The sequence below is a fragment of the Blennius ocellaris genome (genome assembly GCF_963422515.1).
Source record: "Blennius ocellaris genome assembly, chromosome: 7".
Lineage (NCBI taxonomy): Eukaryota > Metazoa > Chordata > Actinopteri > Blenniiformes > Blenniidae > Blennius > Blennius ocellaris.
The window spans coordinates 22,775,963-22,799,990 of record NC_137656.1 but is presented as its reverse complement, the minus strand read 5'-3'; the positions used below and the strand labels follow the sequence as shown (position 1 = coordinate 22,799,990).

General features: G+C 43.2%; 1 protein-coding gene across 1 annotated transcript in view; it reads left to right on the top strand.

Moving 5' to 3' along the window:
- rimbp2b (RIMS binding protein 2b) overlaps positions 1–24,028 on the top strand; it is a gene marked incomplete at both ends in the record, with an annotated part of 58,197 nt that overhangs the window by 24,545 nt on the left and 9,624 nt on the right. Inside the window, 14 exons of the mRNA XM_080499156.1 lie at positions 2,898–3,020; positions 6,352–6,456; positions 8,425–8,475; positions 8,864–8,884; positions 11,710–11,914; positions 12,550–12,698; positions 13,281–13,360; positions 13,983–14,092; positions 14,195–15,067; positions 18,298–18,479; positions 19,571–20,242; positions 20,488–20,637; positions 20,895–21,056; positions 22,523–23,299. Of these exons, the coding sequence (XP_080355282.1) occupies positions 2,898–3,020; positions 6,352–6,456; positions 8,425–8,475; positions 8,864–8,884; positions 11,710–11,914; positions 12,550–12,698; positions 13,281–13,360; positions 13,983–14,092; positions 14,195–15,067; positions 18,298–18,479; positions 19,571–20,242; positions 20,488–20,637; positions 20,895–21,056; positions 22,523–23,299 (3,660 nt within the window). The remainder of the gene's footprint in view (positions 1–2,897; positions 3,021–6,351; positions 6,457–8,424; positions 8,476–8,863; positions 8,885–11,709; positions 11,915–12,549; positions 12,699–13,280; positions 13,361–13,982; positions 14,093–14,194; positions 15,068–18,297; positions 18,480–19,570; positions 20,243–20,487; positions 20,638–20,894; positions 21,057–22,522; positions 23,300–24,028) is intronic.

The following is a 24,028-nucleotide window of genomic DNA, read 5'->3' as shown; positions in this document are numbered from 1 at the left end:
TCTGAGGAAGGGGTTCTACCACATTACTGTATCGGGATCCAGCCATCTCGCTTCCAATTAGTGGCCTTTAAAAAGCTGTTCAGGAACAGTGGAAGTTTTGGAGGAACAAATTATGAAGGATTTGGAAAAATAAGAGCAGTAAGATCTTCACTGTTGTTTATAAGGGTTGCAGGGACCTTTCTGAGGTTGCCTTCTGATTGTTTGGTTTAAATGTAATTATTTGTTCATGTTTTGTTCAATAGCAACAGAAGTGATTATTTAAAAGAAACTCCCCTGCCCCATAATCACTTCTAAATGATTTTAATCACTGCTCCCGTGCCAAGACTCTCACAGAGTATGTAGTTTTTAAATGGTTGGAATATGTTTGGGATGTTTGCTGCTTTCGATTCGTTCTCAAAATCAGCAGTTATCACAAGAAATATAGCAATTAGTGCAAATTGCAATTCAATGCAAAACAGCAGCACTACCATCATATCATCAGTGAGGAGGCACTGATTCATCATCAAAATAATCAACAGAACTTCATCCAGCCAACGGCCCCAATCTCCCCCTCTATCAACAGAAGCAAAATGAGTTAAACATAGAAAGTAGGAAACACCTCAATCAAATCACCAGCATGCATATTAGTTTGATTGGTGTCTCAAGTTGACATATATCTGACTCTCTGTGGTTGTCTGAGTCTCCGGCCCTCCAGTGATGCTAAGTTGGATTGAGAAGTATGGAGGCGATGGATGCATGTATTGATTGTTGAAGGAAGCCAGATTCCCTGGACAACACACACACACACACACACACACACACCACACACACACACACACACACACACACACACTGCAAGAGCATGCAGACACCAATAGAAAGACACCGTTCACACCAGCAGCACAGTCTCACCTCATCTGTTGCGTTATGACAAAAAGTAAATAAGTCACAGTTACATCTGGCTGAAAGATGTAAATCACACCAGTTCAATAGACAAAACATAGATCGAAAGGAGTGCTGAAACCGAATAAGTTTTTGGCTTATTTTTTTAGACAGTTTGTGCTGTAAAAGTAGCAGCCTTGACAAGTAAGTGTAATTCTTGCATGTATTTATGTATTTATAATTCTGAAGACATTTGTACTTTTTAATCCTGACATTTAAGCATAAATAGCCATACTTTCTCTTCTTTCCATTCCTAAAACTGGCTCGGACCTTGTTTTAACCTTTTTAATTCATTTGTACTTTCACTTTCACTAATGTGTTTTTCTTTTTGCACAAATATCTCCACTTGTACTTTAGTAAAGTATTTGAGTACATTTGCCAACTCTGAAAAGGAGGCTCGAGCTGCAGGTCTTTCAGCAGGACAATGTCTCAAAGCACTCATCCAGCAGCAGAAAGGAAGAGTGAACCAGGAGATGGTCTACTTTAAACTGAGTCCTGACCTAAATTCAAGTGAGCTGAAAACTGCCAGTGCAGAAAACGAACCGAACAGAACATGAACGCAAAAGAAGAGAGGGAAAAAACGACGAGCAACTCATTCTGAGTGCCTGTTTCTTTAAGAGGCCCAGCGCAGAGATTACGATCCTAGGATTTGTTTTTGGTTTTTTTTCTTTCTTTTTCTTCCACTGGATTCTCCGACGCACAACTTGCCATGCATTGTGGGTACATTTACACTAAAGGGAAACTAAAAAGTGTGTGACAGTCGGGAATCGTGTGTTATGACTTTTGTTAACGATTCGGCAAACTGTTTCTGCAACAATCGGGGGAATATAAAAACAGAAATTCAGAAAATTTGCCGGTTCAAATAGAACACATTTTGATGAAAAACACACAAAAAATATGTCCTTATTCAACTTCATGAGGCTTCGACAGACTTTCACCTACAGACACCATTCAACTTTCAAAACATTGTCGCGTCTGTCCACTATTCTGATACATTCATACTTTTCCACTTTTATTTTACTGGTGCTTTATTGACACTTTATTACTGATACCCGTACTTTATTGTTTGTTTGTTTAGTTTTTTTAATATTAGTAGTACACAATTGATACTTCTTCACTATCACTATTATAGCAGGAATACTTGTCAGCAGCAAGCAGGTGACATTTTGTAGCTGTGTTGCTGTTGTAGTTGTCTTTGTGGCTCTCAAGCAGGTGTATTTTATGAAGTTGTTTGTCTGGATTGTTCCTTGCACACATTTGAAGGGGTCCCAGTACTCATAACCAGCACCGTGTAATGCCAACATCCTCTCCGCCTTTACCTCTCCAGTGTGAATCCGTGTGTGATCTTTGCTCCATTATCTTTTTCTACTACGAAAACGCCCGTCTCAGATTACTGCATTTACAATTTAACAACAAGCTGTTGATCTGGGATTATTATTGCCAGTGTAAAATTGACAGTTAAATCAATGTGAAACTAGATATTCTGAGGCCTTTTTGACATCGACAGGAGGATCCTGATTGACGAGTCACCTTGGTGTTTGTGTCTTCTGCAAATATTAAAGAACAGGTTCCACATTCTGGCTCATACTGTCTTTTTCATTAGTTGGTTCACATCAACTGTGAAAATAACAACTTTTTTTTCCCCACATGGTGCCAGAAAATTGACAATGAATTTCGAGTTTGAACATTTTCATCAGCGTCACAGGCCATGTGTTTCTGATGGGTTAAGATTAGGAACTCTTTAATCAGCAAGGGAAGATAAGGAGATGTGAAATAAACAAACCTTTTTGTAGTAGACTTACACCTACGAAACACTCTTAGGTCATCAATGTGAACCTGCCACTGCTCCTTAAAAGTGGTTGTTTGAAAATGACACGTTAAAGTTAAAATTCCACCATAAAAAAACAAAAAAACATGAACATTTACCCTTGTAATGTTTCTGTTATTCTGCCCTCTGCTTCTCTGTGTGTGCGCAGGTGAAATCTGAGTATGCCCAGCTCAAAGAGACCCTTGATTCTGTGACGCAGGAGAGAGATTTAGCCCTGTGGGAGAGGAACCAGCTCCAAGGCAAACTGGAGAACCTAGAGCAGGTGCTCAAGGTAAGAAAAGCTGGCTCCAAGGACAGACTGTATCTCTTCGAGCTGTTCTGCAATCTTAGTTGTGGTAGTTCATCCTTTACCCGGCAATGTAATTCAGGTGTTTGTACGAAGCCCATCTTCTACCTGTGTCTCTCTGCCTCCATCCGGATATGTTCCGCTGCTCTGTCTAATGTCCTCGACGTGTCTGTTGCCTTCCAGTGTCGTGTTGGGAGGTCTCACCTGGAGCTGTGAAAGAGTAGAAGCTTGGAGCAGTCTGCCCTCTTTCCTTTTCCTGTTTCACCCTTTCATGTTGCCCTGCCCTTCCTGATCTGCCCCTTCCGCCCTTATTTCCGGCCCCCTGCCCCTTCTTTCCCCCGCTAGATTTATAAGGTATCACTGCAATGTCCATCTGTTGGGGAGCAGCCCTCTTTAGTGCCTTCCTGAATGCTTTGTGTCCACCTCAGTGGCTGTGCTTATCTCCCCTCAATCTGTGAGCTGCTTACCAGACGTATGAATGCTCATGTGGCTACAAGGCCACAGCACTGTGGAATGTAATTTATGCATGAAGCAGGACAAAGAGTTTGGCTTAGTGATGATGGGCGGGGGCAGAAGACGGCATAGAGACCAGGCCAGCCTTCATGATGATAATGTCACCTACAAGTGTGATGACATTACCTATCCCAGACATTAATCGTAACTGGCATGGAAATGTCATTTGCTTTGATTCACCTTATAGTGTTGCTAATTATTCACACCAAGTGTGAGCAGTGACGTGACTGGATGACACAGGCGCACCGTGTTTATGAAGAGCCCGACATTCAGGCCCTTGTACTGTATGACTTCTTTTGTTATGGATGACCACGGACACATGAGCACGCTGCAGGAGTTTGCACACCCTTCATGTAACATAAAACCCATCATTGATCACGCAAAGACGACATCGCTGACGGCAGCTTTTTTAAAAACGATCCCCTTGAACCAGATTTGCAACAGGTGTTGTGTTACCTAAAGGGGACAGCAAACCTAACATTGTTTCGGTTCACACAGCAAGGCATCTCTAGTCCTCATCCATAAGCACCCATGTGCAAAACTAGACCTGGGGCCTCATTTATAAAACTGTGCGTAGGATTGACGTCAAAATTGGCGTACGCACGAAACACAGAAAGTGCGTACGCACAAAAATATCCTGATTTATAAAACAGTGCGCACGCACGTCCTACGCCGATTTCCCTTTATAAATCACAATCCACTCTAAATGTGGCGCACCTGTGTGCGGGTCATACCACGCCCATATTTGTTCATGAATATTCAGAGAAACGCCTCTCATGAATATTGATTCATGACTGACAGCATGCCGAAAGCAGAAAGAAAAGCCAAGAAACGCAATTTGACCCAGTGTGAGGTGGAAGTTCTGGTCGGGGAGGTGGAGAAGAGGAAGGCGATATTATTTGGTGGACACAGTGTTGGGGTCACCAACGCCAAAAAAGCTCTAGAGTGTCAGCATGTGGCGGATGGTGTCAATGCTGTGGCCTCAGAAGGTCGGAGTGTGGCTGAGGTGAAAAAAAGTGGTCCGACATCAAAGTAGACGCAAAAAAGCGCCTGGCGTCACACAGGCAGAGCGTCTGTGCCCCGGGCGGGGGAACGGGCCCTCCGGAGCTCACCCCGCTGGAGGACAAACTGGAGGGGGTCATCGGGGAATCCCTCCTGAGTGGAGTGGTGACGGAGGTGGAGGGGGACACCCAGGCCCGCCCCTCCCTACACGCAGAACACGCGCTGTGCGTAGGGCCCCGCGATCCATGGGGGCCCCATTTTGCGCAAGTGAATTGAATTTCCCTCGGGATCAATAAAGTATCATCATTCTCTGCAAATGCGCAAATGATGCGCGTGCATTATGCCGAGAGGCGCGTAGAGCACCGCCACCAAGTCAGCCCGAGGCAGGAGAGAGAGAGAGAGAGAGAGAGAGAGAGAGAGAGAGAGAGAGAGACGGCTTCCAAACGTCAATACGATTCAGGAGCTAGCAAAAGAAAGAAAAAGTCCAAACAAGAAGAGGCTCGTGCTTCACTTGAAGGTGGGGATGTTGTTGAAATAAAAAAGATTGTTCCACTTTTGATCTATAAAGTTCTTGTTCCACTGTTGATAGAGGCTGTTCATTTGATTCGTTAGCAATTAAATTTATTATTATTATTATCATTATTATTATTAATGGTAGTAGTAGTAGTAGTAGTAGTAGTATTAGTATCATTAGTATTATTATGTTATTGGAAGGGGGGCCCCAAAATAAAATCCTGCTTAGGGCCCCCACTTGGCCAGGGGCGGCCCTGGGGACACCGCCGCCTGCCCTTCAGGAGCCCGATGGTGCGCTCCACAATACTATAGATTCTAGGTCCTCTCCTCTGCGCCTTGTGGGTTAGGAAAAGGGGTGAGCAGCCACCGCTTGAGGGGGTCTCCACTGTCGCCTGCAAGGTCGGTGAACGGGTTAAACACTCCTACAAAATTGCAAGTCTCAGGATTTCCACATTAATTATCCGTACCGAGAAGCCACCCATCACGTACAGCGCCGGCCTCCAGTCTGCGCCCAACACTGCTATATGGGCTATATGATATAGGATATTACACTGCATTCATATCAGTGTAAACATAATTTGCCCTACTGTTGTCTTACTATTGTCTTAATCATATGTTTCCCGTGTGCACTCCAGGGAGTATGTTTGTTTATTCATTGTAGAAATGTTATTTTTTACTATCCACTTCTTGCAAATACACTGTCCATATATGAGAGGTCATATAACTATTTATTTTACACGATCGGTTTCACACAGTTTCTCCCGTTTCTTTCTTCTGCCATCAGTGGCGCAGTTTCTCCTTCCCCCAGTTATGTGCGTACGCATGGGTCAGAGTTGGCGTGGAGGACCGCACATTTTCCCGTCAAGTTCTCTTTTTATAAATCCCACGGTGTGCGTAGAGAGTGGCGTACGCATTCTTTTGTGCGTACGCAACGTTTATAAATGAGGCCCCTGATCTTGTCTGCGGATCACTCGACATAAACGTGTTCCCACACAGCATCAGCTGTAGCGCCGTTTATGCCTTTCTTGTTTTTTTAAAGGTTTAAAGGTCAGCGTACTGTTAAGCCTCTGTATGTGTCATGTCTGCACATGTAGCACCTTTGATGTCTTTGTGGAGTCGAAGACTTGAGATGTGTTGTGTGTCGGCTCGGTGCCGTTTTTTTTAAAAATTTAGTTCCACTAACAACAGCCCTCTCTGTGCCCCCCCCCCCCCCCCCCCCCCTCCCTCCCTCCCCCTTCCTCCACAATCTACCCCTCCGGCCCGCCGTCCCTACACCCCTTGTGGACAGCATATGCGCGAGGCTGCGGAGCGGAGGCAGCAGCTAGAGTTGGAGCATGAGCAGGCCTTGGCTGTACTCAATGCAAAGCAGCAGGAGATTGACCTTCTTCAGAAGGTAAGAGACCTCAGGTCACATAACACTCACAGCACCAGAGGGCTGGGCTTTCTTTGTTTGGTCGGTGTCAAAGAGGGGTTTGTTGAACAAAACGTGCAGTGCAGCAAAGGTGAAAGTCTAGTGAAAGGCAAGAAGATGCCATATTTCACTCCGTTGTCAATTTGTTCTCTCCTCTTAAACGTCGCCCCTCAGCTGTCTATCACTCTCCAGACCCCGAGTGCTCAACATTTTCAGAGCACTCCTCCTGTTTGTTTCAAGTGAGCAAATCACACACTTAAAAGCCAGAGTAGATATGACACTTTTTGGTGGCCTACTTTTTAAAATAAATAAATAAAAGTGCTGGTCCCAGCCATTTGATGCTCGGGCTTCCTCTTCTGTGCACTGGGGCCGACTTTAATGTCAAAGCAAACCCAGAAATGGCTGAGATTGCTGATAGTGTGAACGTGATAGGAATTGTCACCAGCGCCTCCTCCGAAAAGTGTGCTTGTGCGCCGGCGTCACTGTTGCTGCAGCGTTCCAACTTCACAGTCAGCCATTCACAGGCAGTAGCTCTCAGCTTCTTTCTCTCATTAACAGAAGCTCATTACCGTCTTATCATCCTTCAGACAGTGGCTGCGCTCTTTATTCTCCTAAATTAATTGCTCGCAAAGTAGATTTATGTAATTGTAAAGTCCACATATGCTCTCACATTCTTCTGGAGCTTCTTCTTGGGTTTTTGTTTTTTTCTCAACAGATGTTTTTTCTTAGTTCCTATACGAAAAAGGATGTGTATTGTGCTACATTTCAATGCTGTTTAGTTCTCCTCTCCTCTTGAATGTAGTCGCCTCCACAAATGACTAAACATTATTTTTGAATTACTTTAAATGCAGTCTTTATCTGATGGTCTGGTCTGCATCTGCTTTCTTTAGAAGAGTTTAAACCAGGAGTGTTGAAGCCCTAAAGATATGTTGTTAAGCATATCCTGCAGAAAGACCTCACACAATGCCAAAATACATGCATGCTACAAAAGTTCTGAAAAGTGACAGGCTTTTTCCAATATTAGTCTGCAGACAAAGACTGTGACAGGTTGGATTTAAGATAAGTAGGAGTTCATAAAGCGTTTCGTTTGATAGTAAAATGTGGAAATGGAAACATCTTTGAGTCATCAGTCATCTATCATTTTAGTGGAGCCCAGTTGAGATCAGATCGATCGATATGCAGCCCCTGAACTAGAATGAGTTTGACATCTCTGGTCTAAACGGATGAGTGATGAGTTCTCACACCAACATTAAGTCCAGTGGCCACGTTGCTCAAAAACCTCCCGAAGTCGCAGCAAGCCTTTGCATGAAACTCTGTGAAAGAGCTCTCTTGAAAGCGTCTGTACATCAGGTCAGCTCGTCTGTGAGGTGTGGGCGCGAAGAGAGTTATCGGTCATCGATGCTGAAACTTATACTGTATAAGACAGAAGAGTCGTGTGTGTGTAAAGAGATTATTAATAAAACAAAACAATTAAAAAACATGTAAAATTTGCTTGACGAGCCGGATGCTTTTATTTTCTTTTTCAGAATTGCTTTGCTGATTTTATGAAATGTCATGCATGTTTTGTAATTGTTGCATGTTGCACTAGTCACTATTATGATATGATGAACATGCCTAAAAGAACATAAAAACTGGTGAAAATGGTGTAAGAAAAGCCATATTTTGAACAGATTTTGTTTTGATGTAGATTTCGTTTCTGAGCCTCAAAGTCAGGCGAGATCTTTAAAAAAAAAAAAAAAAAAAAAAAATGTGTTGCAGCCCGTTTTGGGTGCACGCCGTGCGAGCAGAACATGGCACTTTCTTTTTCAACCATTTTCACCCCGAGCACCAATGAATGATTATCAAGGTTTATATCTCTGTTCACTTGTGGAGACTTTTCATTGGTGTTTTAAACTGAAACTAAACTGCACTATAAACTGTAATGTGAGTGAACTGCACTGTGTTTCCCAGGCTCAGGTTGAGGCTAAAAAGGAACATGAAGGCGCTGTCCATCTGTTAGAGGTGAGCGTCTGGATCCCGGGGTGGGGGGACGGGAGGGAATGACTGTGTTTTTTTTGCCCCTCATGACCTCATTTCTTAAAAATGTTGGCGCTTTTCCCTCTTGTTTGAAAATCGTAGATTTCAGGATGAGATCTTTCTTAAATAACCACTTTGTTGAATTAAGTTTTAAAAATGCACAATAAAGCGTGAGTGATTGTAAATAGCCTTCATTAACCTGCACAAACCTTTTAGCATCATGATGAATTTACTGTATGTGTGTGCGTGTGTAAAAGATTGTGATTTCATGAGTGTTTTCAGGCTATGGATGAGTGATCATGTGTGTAATTGTGCTTTATTTCTTTCCTACATCTCTTTTCATATGTATGGGTGTGTGTTTGTGCTTATACAGAACCACTTGGACAGCATGCAGGTATTTCAGATCTGCTTTTATTTATTTACTTGATATATTTTACACCTTTGCCAGCATAGTTAGCAGGATATACAGCACCGGCATGTTTACTTTGGCTTAGGAGGTGATATAACGCCACATAGCAAAAAAAGTTTTTTTTTTTGTTTTTTTTTCCATCATGGTCTCAGTATTGAGTTAATGCTAAACATGACGATTATTTGTCTGGCTTGTCTCAAGATGACATAAAGCATACGTCAACTATGAGCCCATTTAATATGTGGTCATTGCTTTTTGGTTTTCAGAACAGATCTGAGCTGCTTCAGATCTTTCTCGGGCTTTCCGACCCACTCAGCTCTGTTTCACAATTCCCGTCAAAGCAGACTCACAAGTGGAGGACTTTTTGAAAGGCTGGAACATGACTGACAGCATAAACTGGAGGTCGTTCTGACTTGATCATAAAGAAAAATTCAGCCACACTCATTTAAGAATTGATGAAAAGACTCTGCCCGTAAAATCAAGTTACAGAATATGGATCGACATCAGTTAAATATGAATGCCCGGGGTCTCACTCGCCGACGTCAGGTTCCCACAATCAAAGCCCATCAACACATTGAGGTGTGCTAATTTACCTTCATCGGAGCAAATATGTGTTAAAATATGTTTAGATATTGACATACATAAATACCAGACTATAGAGATGAACACAGCAAATAATTCATCAGTAAAAGTTTTTGAAGGCATAAAGTATTTATGTGTTGCACATTATTATTTCTTTTACTATTTCAGAGCATTAAAAATAGCCTTTACATTGAACCATGCATTCGATAGTAACTTCCTGAATGTAAAGTACTGTGTTTTTTGTGAAAGGATACATTTCCAGACAGTGATGAATGTAATCCTTTTTTTTCTTAGTAGCATTGCATGTGTGTTATCCAGCATGTTGTTTTTCTTCTTTTTTTTTTAATGTCAAACGCCATACAGCTGACAACTGTATGATGCTATTGAATTGAATAACTCTTAATTTACTAATTCTACTTCACAAAAGCGAGTATTCCTTTATCGTTGGTCTGCTAACCGCATGCTTTATCCAGGAGCGCCTTGCCTGCATGAAATGAGCTCTGTATGGTGACAGAACGGCGTGTATAGTGCCGAAGCGACGGCAGACGTCGCTGAATGTTGGACAATGCTAAGAAATTTCAGGCTGGCCGCAGTGTATTTCCATAGACTCTCTGGTTCATGATTGCTGGTGGATTGCATCAGTCAACTTGGGAAATTCAGCTGTAACACCTGGAATTTCTGCTATACCTTGCCCAAACTCTTCTGTTCAGTTTTGTGACTGCAAGTTTGTGCAATGGTGTGTCCTGCTCTTAAAGCATAGCGGCAGTGCTATTCAACATCCTTGTTATCTCCTGAAAAGACCAATTTCAACATTAGATACCAACTCTTATAGCTTACGTGGGAAACGCACTCCTAAGTTCAATCTTTCCAAATGATCTCCTAAATGGGTTGTCAAATATGCCAATTCGGTCGATGAGATGAAAAGCCACTAAAGGAAATTCTGCTTTGTGAGAAATTAAGGAAGATTGCAGAACTGTTTACTTAATAAATTTCAGGTTTTGTGGAAAGTTAATTTCTGCCTTTTCAGAATGTCATCCATAGAGTTGTCTATCTGCTCTCATTTTACTGGTTACATTTGCCTCATATGCAACCAGGTGTGCCTAATTTGATATTTTCTCTACTTATGTTACTTGGATCCTTTATTATGACAGACTGAACAGCTCAAATGACGTGAAATCGGATGTTTTCAGAGGTACGAGCCAATGCTCCCCAGAGGGTCATTGTTAAGAGTATTGCTTCTCAGTCTCCCTCATGTAGTCTTGTGTGTTCACCACTTTGTTGGCTTCCACAGCACAAAACTTCCATAATTACCCATTAATGCCTCCCATGTTTCACTTCTTGGTGTAAAGCTGCTTGTTATCTTGGTTGTTTCAGGCTAATGGTCATTTCACACCCAAATCTGGAAATTAATTCAAGAAAAAAAAAATTTGACTTAAGCACGAAGGCCCGCAGTCTGAATGTTGCCCACTTCAGAAAAATATGAGAAAATATTGCATTTGCCAAGGGAAACTCTCTGCTACAGATTAGTGCACATTTGGTGCTCCAGTGACTATTTACATCAGCATGATGGTTCGCAATAAGTGGGATGGACTTCAGATAAATAATGCCCACGTTTATCATATTTAGGAAACGTGTTTCCCTCTACCACAATGTGCTTTTAATTGTTTGTGGCTTATAAGCGTGCTGGAACAGGCGGCATCAGGCTTTGAAAAGGATTAAATTACTGTTGTTTTTGGTCTTTTCATCCCTTGACAATAACAAAAATGTAGAATATCATCAGCTTCATCCTCTAAGACAGTTTGGGTATGCACAAAGCCTTGAGGCTGGATTTTTCTTTTCAGTATTATTAGTCTTGACTGTACTGTAGTCGTGCATGTGAGTTGTATGATGTACTTAGTTGAATTTTATAAAAAAAAAAAAAGTAATTTCAAGATGTTTTGTCTGCAATGACTGACCCTCTTAAAGTAAACGTCATTCCATTTTCTATTTGTGTGTAGATAGTAGATGTATAACATTGTGTATGTATCTATATGTATATATGTGTTGTTTTAATTTTATCTGTACGATTCATACTGTGGTGTCCTTATTTCTTTTGTCTTCTGTTGCTTCTCTCTTTTTTTCCTCCATCTCATCTCCGCCTTTCCCATCCTGCCCATCTGTGTTCCAACTGCTTTTCTCTGTCTCTCACTTCTCTCTTGATGACTCTCCCCCTCCCTCACCGCTATCAGGCCAAAGTCCGTGAGCTGGAGGAAAAATGTCGGAGTCAGAGTGAGCAATTCAACCTCCTCTCAAAAGAGCTGGAGAAGTTCCGGCTCCAGGCTGGGAAGTTTGATATCCTCAGCACTGAACCCTTAACTGTATGTGAATCTCCCGGCTCTCCCAACAAATCCCTCTCACAGCTCCTCAATGGACTGGCTGCCCCCATAGGGAAAGGTACAGTATGTTCACGAATTAGATTTCCTCATTTGCAAAAAAAAAAAAAAAAAAAAAAAAAAGAGCCTCGTCATGGAAGTGCAGTGTTGTGAAAGTGCAGGCAGCTGCGCCACAGCTCCACCAGAAAATTAAAAGAAGAAAAGAAAAAAAAGATGTGCACTGTGTTTGTCAATCCTGTAAAGTAGAACTCGTTCAAGCACAATGTGATTAATCACATCTAAAACATAAAGTCCAAGAGGCTCAGCGGCAAAACAAACAGTAAATGAGAAAATCAATCACACTGAGAAATGGCCTGAAGCTCGTTAAACACGAGCTGTTTGTTTTTCTACCTGTTTTGATGTATGCACATCAGCTTTGCTAATTAGGGATTGTTCCACGTCCGCAATGTAAGTGGGATTAAATTTATATTAATTAGAAGTATTTCGAAACAGCCGAATACAGCACCAGCAGACATTTGCTTTCTGTGGCCTCCCTAAAAAAAAGAAACACAAGTTTCATTTATGGTAATTGTTTCGTAGTTAATTGACAACAAACGACTGGTATCGTTGCAAGAAAACGTAGACGGCATGAGCAGCAATTTTCTTTTAATACTGCGATGTGACAGACTGATGAGAGACATTTTATTTACTCCACAGGCAATGAGGCTCCGACAAGCAGGTCTTTGATATCCGAGTTCATTCGACCTCTGCAGATCAGTGGAGACAAGCCGGAGCTCCTCTCTGTGAAGCCAACATTCCTCACCCGTGGTCGAGCCAGCAGCCCGGCGCGGGCTTTCCTCCCAGAGGTAGCTCACCCTGTCTGTTTGTATTCCTTCAACAGAATGCAAACCCCTCCCAATTATCTCCACAAGAGGAACATCTGAACATCTTGCGTGAAATCATTGAGGAAGAACACCTTGAATATTGTACTTTGATGCCCCATATTAATCCAATTTCTGTTGTCAGATTTGTAGATGGTCGAGTTTAAGAGCATCAAACGAGGTGAAGTCACCTCGATTTGAGTCACTGACTCGCTCTCACAGCGGTTATCCTTCGGCACAGGCGGCAATTCGGAACAATTTTGTGAAATTGCTGATTCATTTTAATCTGGGTAATGGGGCTGAGCAAGAATAAATCTACATGTCTTCAAAAGAAAATCTTTTGGCAGATGATAGACACGAAAGAAAGAGAGCAGATCTCCCCCTGAATACAAAGATCAACTGTCGTTTTCATTTCAATGTTGCCAAATGCAAATATACTGTATATATATACTGTATCCCTTCCTCATTTTTGGTGTAACACGATTTCTATCTAGGATTGCACTTCATTTTCAATTTGACGCAAAAGCAAATGAGCATTTGATGTTTGTGTCCATTTCTCCTGCCTAGATGGAAAAAGAGCTGCGCTCAACTACCAGGTCTAAACCACGGTTCACGGGGAAGGTTCGTCTCTGCATCGCTCGATACAGGTACGTTTGGATGTTTATTTTAATGATTGTGTACCTTCTTTCAGTACAATATGAAAGCATTGTTGTTTACAAAAAGTCATCTCGCATGTTTGTAGAACCTTAAGATTAGAAATGCAGATTATTAAATCAGTGTATTGTTCTTTAATCAGAAAAACCCCCGACAACAAAGTCACACTGTGCAGGGAATTGTGTGACAATTCAAGAGAAAGGGGGGCATAAGTACTGGACTGTCTGGTCTATGCAGACAAGTCATGAACAAAATCTTGTGGGGGCTATTTGCTTTCTCTCAGAGCTTTGGGCCATGGTCCTAAAGGTGATTCAGTGTTTCTGTCGCAATAGAAAATTACCTGTCAGCACAAAAAATAATTGGAATCCTCAGCACACAGATATATGAAATGGGACCGGAGCTTTCAACCCACACTGCCCTGAGCTCGCCCCTATTTGTGAAAAGTTGAATTAAACAGAACATCAGAGACAAAACCTTCTTTTTTTTTTTAAGTTAATCAGTTTTATTTGATAGATTAAACACACAGGAATTGATATAACTCTAATCCACCTGCAGGGTGTAAAATATTGCGCCCACTGATCTCATTTACATGAAGGTTTATGTTTTTCAATGTAGTTACAATCCTTATGATGGACCGAATGAGCATCCAGAAGCGGAGCTCCCTCTGGTGGCAGGGAAGTACTTGTATGTCTACGGAACAATGGATGAAGATGGTTTTTACGAAGGTCTGTCCTTCCTTTTCATCCTTCAGTCTTTTTCGCTTCAGCATCTCTATCGTGCCAACGATCCTTTCTTTTTTATTTACATTTTTTTTTTGTATTTCTCAGGAGAGCTGCTTGATGGACAGCGGGGTCTCGTCCCATCCAATTTTGTGGATTTTGTCCAAGATGAGGAAACGTCTTCTGTCCACCACAGGGACCCGGTGGCTAAAGACCCCAGCTACCTCAACCACAGCAGCTTGGGGTCTCAGAGGTTGGGGGTCAGCACAGGAACAGGCACGGGCATAAGCAGCCTGCTGTCTGATGGTAAACTAGACTGTCTACGCACCAGCAGCTTAGGCATGGACCTCCTGGGCTCCTCCAGCAATGGGACGGGAACCCTGGACGTTAACATCGATGAGGTTGGTGAAGACATTGTGCCTTATCCCCGCCGCATCAACCTGATCAAACAACTGGCCAAGAGTGTGATTATTGGCTGGGATCCTCCGGTGGTCCCGCCAGGCTGGGGCTCCATCAGTGGCTACAATGTCTTGGTGGACAAGGAGGTTCGCATGAGCGTCCCCTACGGGGGCAGGACAAAGTCTCTGATTGAAAAGCTCAATTTGGCTACGAACACTTACCGCATCTCCGTGCAGAGCATCACCGACCGGGGCCCGTCGGACGAGCTCCGGTGCACTCTGCTGGTGGGGAAAGATGTGGTGGTGGCACCTTACTACCTGCGGGTGGACGGCATCACGCAGGCGTCCGCTGAGCTCTCCTGGATGCCCAGCAACAGCAACTACAGCCACACCATCTTCCTCAACGGCGCGGAGTACGACATGGTCAAGGCTGGAGGTTATAAGTACAAGTTCTTCAATCTGAAGTCCATGACAGTTTACAAGGTGAAGGTAATCGCGCAGCCCCATCAGGTGCCTTGGCAGCTTCCAATGGATCAAAGGGAGAAGAGGGAAATCTCTGTGGAGTTCTGCACACAGCCTGCAGGTCAGCCTTGAACATGTTACACTTGTTAGCTCAATCTTTTTTTTTTTTTTTTTTTTATAAACCACACCAGCACACGAAACTTGTTTCGTGGTTATAGTTTAACACAGTGGTACATTTCTTGATGATGGCTTTAGGGACGACAATATACATCCAACCTAAGTACAGCATGAGGAAGTTCACTGTTCCATTTAAGCCCCTAGATCCAGTATGGTGGGGCCATCTGAAAATGTTATTTGTCATGTTTTGGTGTTATCTGAGAGCAGTACTGAGTTGTTGAGCTGAATATTGACACATTGAAGCAGAGTCTGAGCAACGCTGCTGTTCCATTGCAAGGGTTCAATTCAAAGTGGAAGATTCACTTCTCTTTTGGCATTTTCGCTTCTTTTTTGGGAGGGGTTGGGGGGTTGGGCATGTTAGAGCCCAAGATGTAACAACAACCCAAATTGTTATAAAATGTAATGCATTAAAATCCTGCGTGAAATAACTGTTCGATAATGTAACTTGTAAAGTGCTGAGCATGAAATGTAATTTAAGAAAAGCTTAATAAAAAGCCCAAAATGTAATTACTGGTCAATAATGTAAACATATTTAACAATGATTTAAATGTGATTTGTTTAATGCTTATACATTATTTTTTCTGATGATTGGACAAATACAGTAGATTACGAATTATACAGAACTGAAGACTGTGAATGACTTGGGCAACAGAAACCTTGCATAAATACCATAAACTGTGTATAGATATATGGAAAAAACGAATCGTCCAACTGTTTCTCATTTTGGCAGTGTTCTTTAAATAGAAGCAGTTCAAGTCAAAACCAGAAATCATTGACTCACTTTAGGATGTAAAAGTAATTATTACACTACTGGGGGATAAACATTTTGCCTACCCCATAATGTAATATTAAATGTTTAGACATCTTGGGCTTAGCTTCTTCTTACATTATTGGCCAGTTATTACATTTTGTGATTCATTACGTTATATTTGATAACAATTTGTGTCGTCGTAACATTTTCTGTCGTTGTTACATAACAGGTTTTAACAGGTTATTTATCAGATCTTTTCTAATTGGACATAGTTTCCTGCTGGGCTGCGGGATGGCATTGCATATTTTACTGTGCATGCATAGGTTTTATCAAGGTATACTTATTTATTGTAAAAACTTAAAGCTTGAGTTTGTCTGTTCCTCTGTTTGCCCCGTGATGGACTGGCAACCTGATGGATGGATTGATGGCCAGTCGCCAGTTGTGGCTGAGACGAGGCCGGTAGAAGCCATCAGACTCGATCTTAGATTTGTTAATGTTTCCAAAGTGATCGTTTTGTAATCTTTATGTGAAAAGGTGGGAACATTGTTTGGCCATTTCCTCCTGGGTGCTCGCCCTCGTGGCTCCCTTCAAAGCCATTTATTCCTCAATGAAAGATGATGATTTGCATCCAACACGCCACTCTATTTACTCAGCCGCACGCTCTGAGGCCTTTACGTGACAAACATCTTGGTCATTTTCATTTCTCCCCAGCTAATCTTCGACTGCCCCTCAGGACTTGTATGTGTGAGGTACTGCGATAACAAACATACATGCGAGAAAAGAAGAGTGCCGTAAAAAAATATTCAAAAAGGATTCGCTGCAAAGCATTGGGAAAAAGAAAAAAAAAAGTCTCTTGCAGCCAAATTAGTGTAAATATTAAGCATAGATCTTTGAGATTTCTTTCTCCCTTGAGGCTTATTGTTGCTCTGCTGTTGCCAGCACAAGCTTGGATCTCGCAGGGTGGACGTCTTGCCACAAGAATTTTTTTAGCCAGAATTCGATTGGAGTGATTTTGTGCCCAGATATTGCATTTATAGCAGTAGTTCTAAATATGTAAATGTATGTAATCGGGCCGGTCTGAGTCCAGACATGGCAACTTGTCGTTTTGTACGACTCCTCTGATGAGGCTGTATCTATTTCCACTTGGTTAAACTGGGGAACAGAAGACGATGATCATAATAAAGATAGTATATTGTGAAATTAGAAGCAAACATGACATGAAAGAAAAAATATGAGGTCGAGCAGTGAAACAGGAAATAGATGAGATGGGAGAGAAAAAGAAAGGGCTGACGTTTGAACTGACATTTTCTGTTGGCAGCTGATGTGGCCACATGCTGAGAGTTCATTAAATGATCTATCTATCGAGCATGTTAATTGGAGACATCTGAAATAGCCTCACTATTGGTGGCAGACGACTGTTGTCAATAAGAATGACAGTGTCTGGAAACGCTATATTGGGCCTTCGCACTCAGCATGTCTTCCTCAAACAAGTTACTTCATTAGTCCTCGGCAAAGTGTTTTTATTACTCTTAGTCACGCAACGCAGCCGTCACATCGCTGTGATATCAGCAACTGCTATTTGAGTGCAATATTAATGAAAATCGCTTCTCCGAAAAATATTCATTTAGACACTTGTTTTATTTCTCAGCAGGGCTCTTTGTTTGTAAAAATGACAAGAGGAAATTAAATCCACAAACAGCTGTTGCAGCTTTATTTTTTTTTCCTTTCCTGACCAAACATTGTGTTCTGACGAAGAAGAAATGTGATTAAGATTGCACTGATTCTCGGACACTCGAGCAACTGCACGGCCGTGGCTTACAGATACTACTGACTGCATCTGCTCAGCCCTGCTCACTGTGTGGCTGCAGGTGAGCAGCAGCCCTGCACAGATGGGTATGTTGTTTAGTATGCAGGAAGCGATGACAGATTGTGGGAATCGCATATGGTATTTTTCTTTTTTTTTTCTCTGCTGCTCCATAGAAAATTGTCAGCAGGAATCTGGCAACAGGATATTGCTGTACATACACTCGTGGCTGAATGTTAGTAAACTGAGCTTTTGCAGCCAATGAAACACCTGTGCTCGATTCGCATGTGAATGAACCTGGAGATGCACAACATGAACCGACACAGTGAAGGGTGTAAATAAAACAAGACGGATGACATGCCAAATGCTAATGATTGTATTTGAATCAGTGCATATTTCCAGACACAGCCTACTTTTATCTTTTTTATAAAGGAGCCATGTATAATTTTGAATTATATTATATTATATTACATTACATTACATTACATTACATTACATTACATTACATTACATAATACTGATATGTTGAACTTACTTTACTGCTCTAATTCTACAAATTGGTCAAATATCTTACTCCCAATCTCTGGTATAGTGTGAGAAAGCGTTAAACTGTTGTCAGATCTGTTTCTGTGTGTGTTGTGTTCCCCAGGACCCCCGCACCCTCCCCAGGAGGTGCAGGTCCAGTGCGGTCAGACGCCGGGTGTCCTGCAGGTCAGATGGAAGCCGCCGCCCCTGACGCCTTCAGGGACCTCCAATGGGGCCAGTGTGATTGGCTATGCCGTCTGCACAAAGGGACAAAAGGTGTCAAAGTCTGAATGGGTTCTGTGATTTGTTGAGAGTGCAGATGTTGGAAGAGGCAGCAGCCTCCGCTCTTCTTTCGTGGTTTCCTCTGTGAATGGTGCTCTATTGCCATCTCCTGGAGGAATGATTAAATGCACAGTTTCAGCTTCTCGGGACGAGCAGTGCAACATAGGTGTTCAAAGACTTGGTTAAATCAATGTATGTTGTAGGTTTTAGATCATTATAGTTGCTGATCAATTATTTCAAAAGTTATCCCTTATCAGGAGTTGTTAACGGATCAAGGTAAGCCAAAATGTTGTTTATTAGGAGACATTGGCTCTTGCTGTTCATTACAAACAAAATTGAATATGTGCATAATGATGATCTGTGCAAAAACATGTCGGGTGATTCTGGACAAAATTCTTTAAATCTGCTCACTCATTCAAATCACAGATCTGCAAATTGACTTTAAGTGCTGAATTTTGTTGCATGCTTAAGTATAAATGAACATTTTCTCGTCATTAAGAGTGAACATTCTGGAATTTTGTTACAAGTAGTCTCAATATTAGTTGGTATGTTTAAAAAATAAAATAGATAAAATGTCCTCAGTGGGACACTTTTATTGCGTCCATGTACATCTTGTCATGATGGATTGTTAAAAACAGTTTAAAAAAAAAACAACTAGTAAAAATGCACTTCTATTTAAATTACACAGCAAGAAGGTAATTAAAATATAAAGGTATAAAATCTGCCCTTACAGATTGCAGCAAGGATTTAGAGCGCAGCGGTTCAGTAAATATTGGACATATAACATCATTGTGATCATTTAAAGAAAAAAAACAACACTTTTGATCAATATAAACATCTGAAATGCAACATTTTTTGTTATCAAATGTTGGGACATGTTAGCCACAGACAGAAGCTGGTTCATTCTGTTACAGCTGCAAGAGTTTAAATGTGAGTCAAAAATGCTTTTTTAAATGTGTAGTGAAATGGGTGTTTCTTTAAAATCTCATTATGTCACTACAAAGGCTCCACATAAATACTCTACATGCATGCATGACGGCAGAGCTGGTTTGGTGAGAACTCCTCGCTTTGTTTTGTGAATGCAGATAGCGGAGGTCTTGTACCCCACAGCGGACTACGTGACTGTGGAGTTAAACAGGATTCAGTGTCTGGAGGCCCGGGAAGTCATAGTAAGGACGTTATCAACACAAGGAGAGTCCCAGGACTCGCCTGTGGCCGTCATCCCGCACAATCTCCTGGGCTCGCCACACCTCTCCCGCAGAACGACAGCGACCCCGCATCCGATGCAACACCCAGCGGTGCACTCACAGACCCACCCTCCGTACCCGTCCACCTACCCTCCGAATCACCCTCAGCCCCACATGCAGCCTCTGCCCCGAGCTCAGCCGCACACGCTGCCCCACGCACAGCCGCACTCGCAGCCCGTCAGCCACCCGCCGCCTCCTCCCCCTCCCGCTCATCAGCAGCCTCATTTCCAGCGTCACCCCACGTCCAAGTCCAAACCGTTAGTAAGTGCCAGAGAGCCAGATACCAAAGAGCATGAGGTGGGTCTGCGGCCAGCCCAGCCCTGGGAGCGATCGCCCTCTCCGCTGCCCCCCATGCGCGGCTCCACTCTGGAGCCGCCGCACTTCCCGCCACGGCGATCGCCCTCTCCTCAGAGGATCCTGCCGCAGCCTCAGGGAGTCCCCATCCCCAACACCATCGCCAAGGCCATGGCCAGAGAAGCTGCTCAAAGAGTGTTCGCGGAGGGTAATCGGGTACGTAACTATTCCATCATCGGAAGTATTTCTTTCAAGAGCTTCAAAAACTTTTCAATATCAGAATGTCTGTCAAGATAAATCTTGTGAAAATCAGTTTACTATGATAAAACTAGAAAAGTTTGGTCCAACTACTGTAAACTTATCAAACAGAATGATCACAATAACTATATTGATTTAAACATTCATGTATTTTTGGTTATTTTTATGTTTGGGGAAAAAACAACTTTCTTTCCCTTTACCAGGTTGAGAAAAGGAATATTTTTAGTGAGCGAGGTAATGCCTTGCATCCACTGAACTCTGATGAAGAGGAGGACGGCTATGATTCGCCTCACGCGAGGAGGAGAGGAGCCTCGGTGGATGAATTCCTCAGAGGCTCAGAACTGGGCAGACAGGTACTTCATGGAGAGCACAAGCAGCTCTCGGCCTGTCAGTGCCAGTACATGTCTTGTTACTGGATGTGAAATCAGTTATCTACTGTTATACAAGAGTCAAACTGAATCATTTACGTCACGTTGAAGTGAATCTATCTGTGGACTTTTACTAAATAACATTTACAAGCTAAATAAACAACTGAACGCAGTCCTATTTTATTTGCGTTACAAGTGCCCAGTAAGCTTTAGTGCACCTTCCTCTTCACTGTCTCTCTCAGCACCATCATCACCACTACAGCCACAGCGAGGAGTACCACACGGAGAGCAGCCGGGGCTCCGACCTGTCCGACATCATGGAGGAGGACGAGGAAGACCTTTACTCGGAGATGCAGCTGGAGGAGGGCCGCAGGCGCAGCATCAACTCTCACAACACTCTGAAGGTACACACTGAGCACAGCTCCAGGCCATGGGAGGGCAGATGAAGGTGGGGAGAAGGGGTTGGGGGGGGGGGGGGGGGGCATCTACCTGCTAATCACTCACAATCGCAGCATCCAGCCCTGTCGTGGCTTTTGCCTGGCTGAACTCCCAAGCAGCCTCTCCACCCCACCCTGCTCCTCCACCCTGCCCCACCAGCACTGCTTCAACATCCCAGGCTGAGCTCACAAACCGACTGCGTACACACACCGTTACAGTTTGCATGTGACAGGTCACGGGCATAAACCGAGAGCACAATGTTGTCGAGGTTTGCATTGCATTTTGATGCCGTCTGCAGCGCCCACGAGTAGCGTTAAATTGCCACAGTCAAATGTTAGTCAGAAGATGATGTGCAAGTAATGATGTACTGTACTGTATGGAAGGGTTATGGCATATCAAGTACACATGGGAATCTCATTTAAGTGAGTACTTAAATGGAAATATTCACTTTTTGTTTCCATCTGTCATGTCCTGACGTTTGATGTTGACATTGTTGGTACATGATTCTGTCCTCATTTGGTTTGTCACTGAGGATTTGTGAATGTAGAGACAGATCTGCTATAACAGTGGAAACCAAGTCAAAAACGAGAGTCTCTGTGTTATTCCAGTGAGGTCAGTACAAAAGTCTGGCTCCTTTGGCTATCCTTGTTCATGTCCTGCTTAATCTGTACTTAATGTGGTGTTTGTGAGGGGTATGTATTGGTGTATTAATGTTTTACATATACCAATACAGTATCTCCCTCTTTGTCATCGACATCTATTTGTAAATCAGTGTTGTACATTTTACGTCCATCGGTGTTTGGAAAAAAGGACGTTTGTTAGCTCTGCATAAGGCTGTACTCATTAATTAATGTTGTAAAACAAGTAATATTGGGTAAAATGTTGGATTATTATCTTTTGCTGTTGTTTGTTGTGAACACAGAAAAAAGCTCGTATGTATATTATGTGTTTCAGTGTGTCCATCATGGCTGATTCTTTCATTTGCTCAACTTCCATTTGTTCATGTTTTGCTTTTTAAAAAGGCATCTATGATTTGAGTCTACCCTCACGCGTGGCACTAAAGAAGCCTGTCACTTGTGGTTTCTTTTTTAATTAATATTTTCATGTTACTCTTCTGTGCCCACTTTTAACCACTCCATCTTAGAGCCTTGACAGATTCCTGTTCAGAGCATGCCATTTCCTCCTCACGGAATGAGACTGCATGTCTTACTACATTGCCACAAATAACTAATTCTGTCTTTATTTTGTCTTTCCCCCCCATTTGTTCTATTCACATACTGTGTTGTTTCCTGCCTGTTCTAAAACCTTCGAAAAAAAAAAACCCAAAAACGTTTCAACCCCCTCCCCCCTCACACAACTCTAAAACTGAACATTTTGACTTGAAATGACTTTCAATGAACTGTGAAATTGTGCCTGTTGCTCGTGACTGAAGGCATATTACAAACGTCAGGACTTAGCTGAGGAGAGAGACTGCTGGGATCTCCAGAGGGAGGTGGTGAAGCAGAAGTCGCTCCGCAGCAAACGTCTCCACAGCATCCCCGAGGTGGCCGAGGAGGAGTCGGATAGCCTGGACAGCATGGGCCAACGCCTGAGCTTCGAAGACGGCGGGCGGCCGGGAACGCCTCACACCCAGCGGAGGATGTACACCCAGGACACCCACATGCGCAACCATCTGGCCCCCGGGAAGAGCTCCCGCCTGCAGCGCCAGCGATCCTCCCCGCGCTTCACTGACAGCCGCCACTGCTACGGCGCCGACGACCGGAGCTTGGTTCGCCCCAACCGCCAGAACACCAAGAGCCCCGACAGCGGCCTGGACTGCGGCAGCGAGGAAGAAGGCTCTCTGGGAAGAGGTCATCGAGGGTACTATGCTCACGGGAGCCCCGTGCGGGGGCCCGTGCGTATCATCCACTGTGAAGGCCCGGTAGAAAGGCGGGCGCTGGCTATGGGCCGAAAAAGAACTCTGACCCGTCAGTGCAGCGTGGAGGAGGAGTTCTGCGACATCCCATTGACTGCTGCCAAGTCGGTGCATACGGGTGACTTTAGGAACAGGGAGCACTTTGGGCCTGGCCGGGAGACCGGGTCACGAAACTACGCCAGGGAAGGGGCCCTGAGCGAGGGCAGGCTGAACGAGCTGGACAGGGTCTATTACAGCCCCCACAGGGAGGCTAGGGTGCAGTCTTTGTCCAGGCTCAACCGAGACCAGCCGCTGGTGTGTGATTCAGACTTTCTGCTGTACTTTCCATCAGCAAGCTGAAGCCATTCTGTTTTTCTTAATGTTGTCTTTTCTTTTTATCTTTTTTTTAATGTTCATCAAGAACTCCCTTCCTTTCATTTGGCGTTTCTTTTCCTCATCAACAATTAATCTCCTGTTCATTCAGTCTGGTTTGATGTTTCATTTTGTGTGAATTCCGTTGCTTGTATTCTGACTGTTAGGTGGATTTTAAAGCTTTCAATTACCTAAAGGCCATTTCCCTACGTTTTGACTTCTCGTGTCCTTGAGGGGAAAGGCTCTGTCTAAAGGAGAGTGTCTGTGCAGTGCATGGGGATGTGCTGCTTCCACCTCTTCTTCCCTGCCCGTGCCTTCTCTCCACCAGATGCCAGCTTCATATGTCGCTCTCCATGTCTCGCCATCCAGAACGGCCTTGTACTTGGACTCTGCTTCAGCATCTCTCGCATTTCATTGCTTCACCACGCACTGTATTCACAGCCTCTTGGGATTTATTTAGCTTTCAACCCATTCACATCATCTGCAGCTTTTATCTTGTTTCACTAAAACATTTTGGAATTCTTTGATTGTTCTAATCGTGCACTCCAGAACAGAAGCTTTAATAGCTTTTCCCTTCCCGCTACGATTGTTTATTTTTTTTAATCCCGCTCACCCTTCACCTCTGTTCTTCATCCAGTCATCCACACTCTTTCATTGCAATCTTTCTCTATC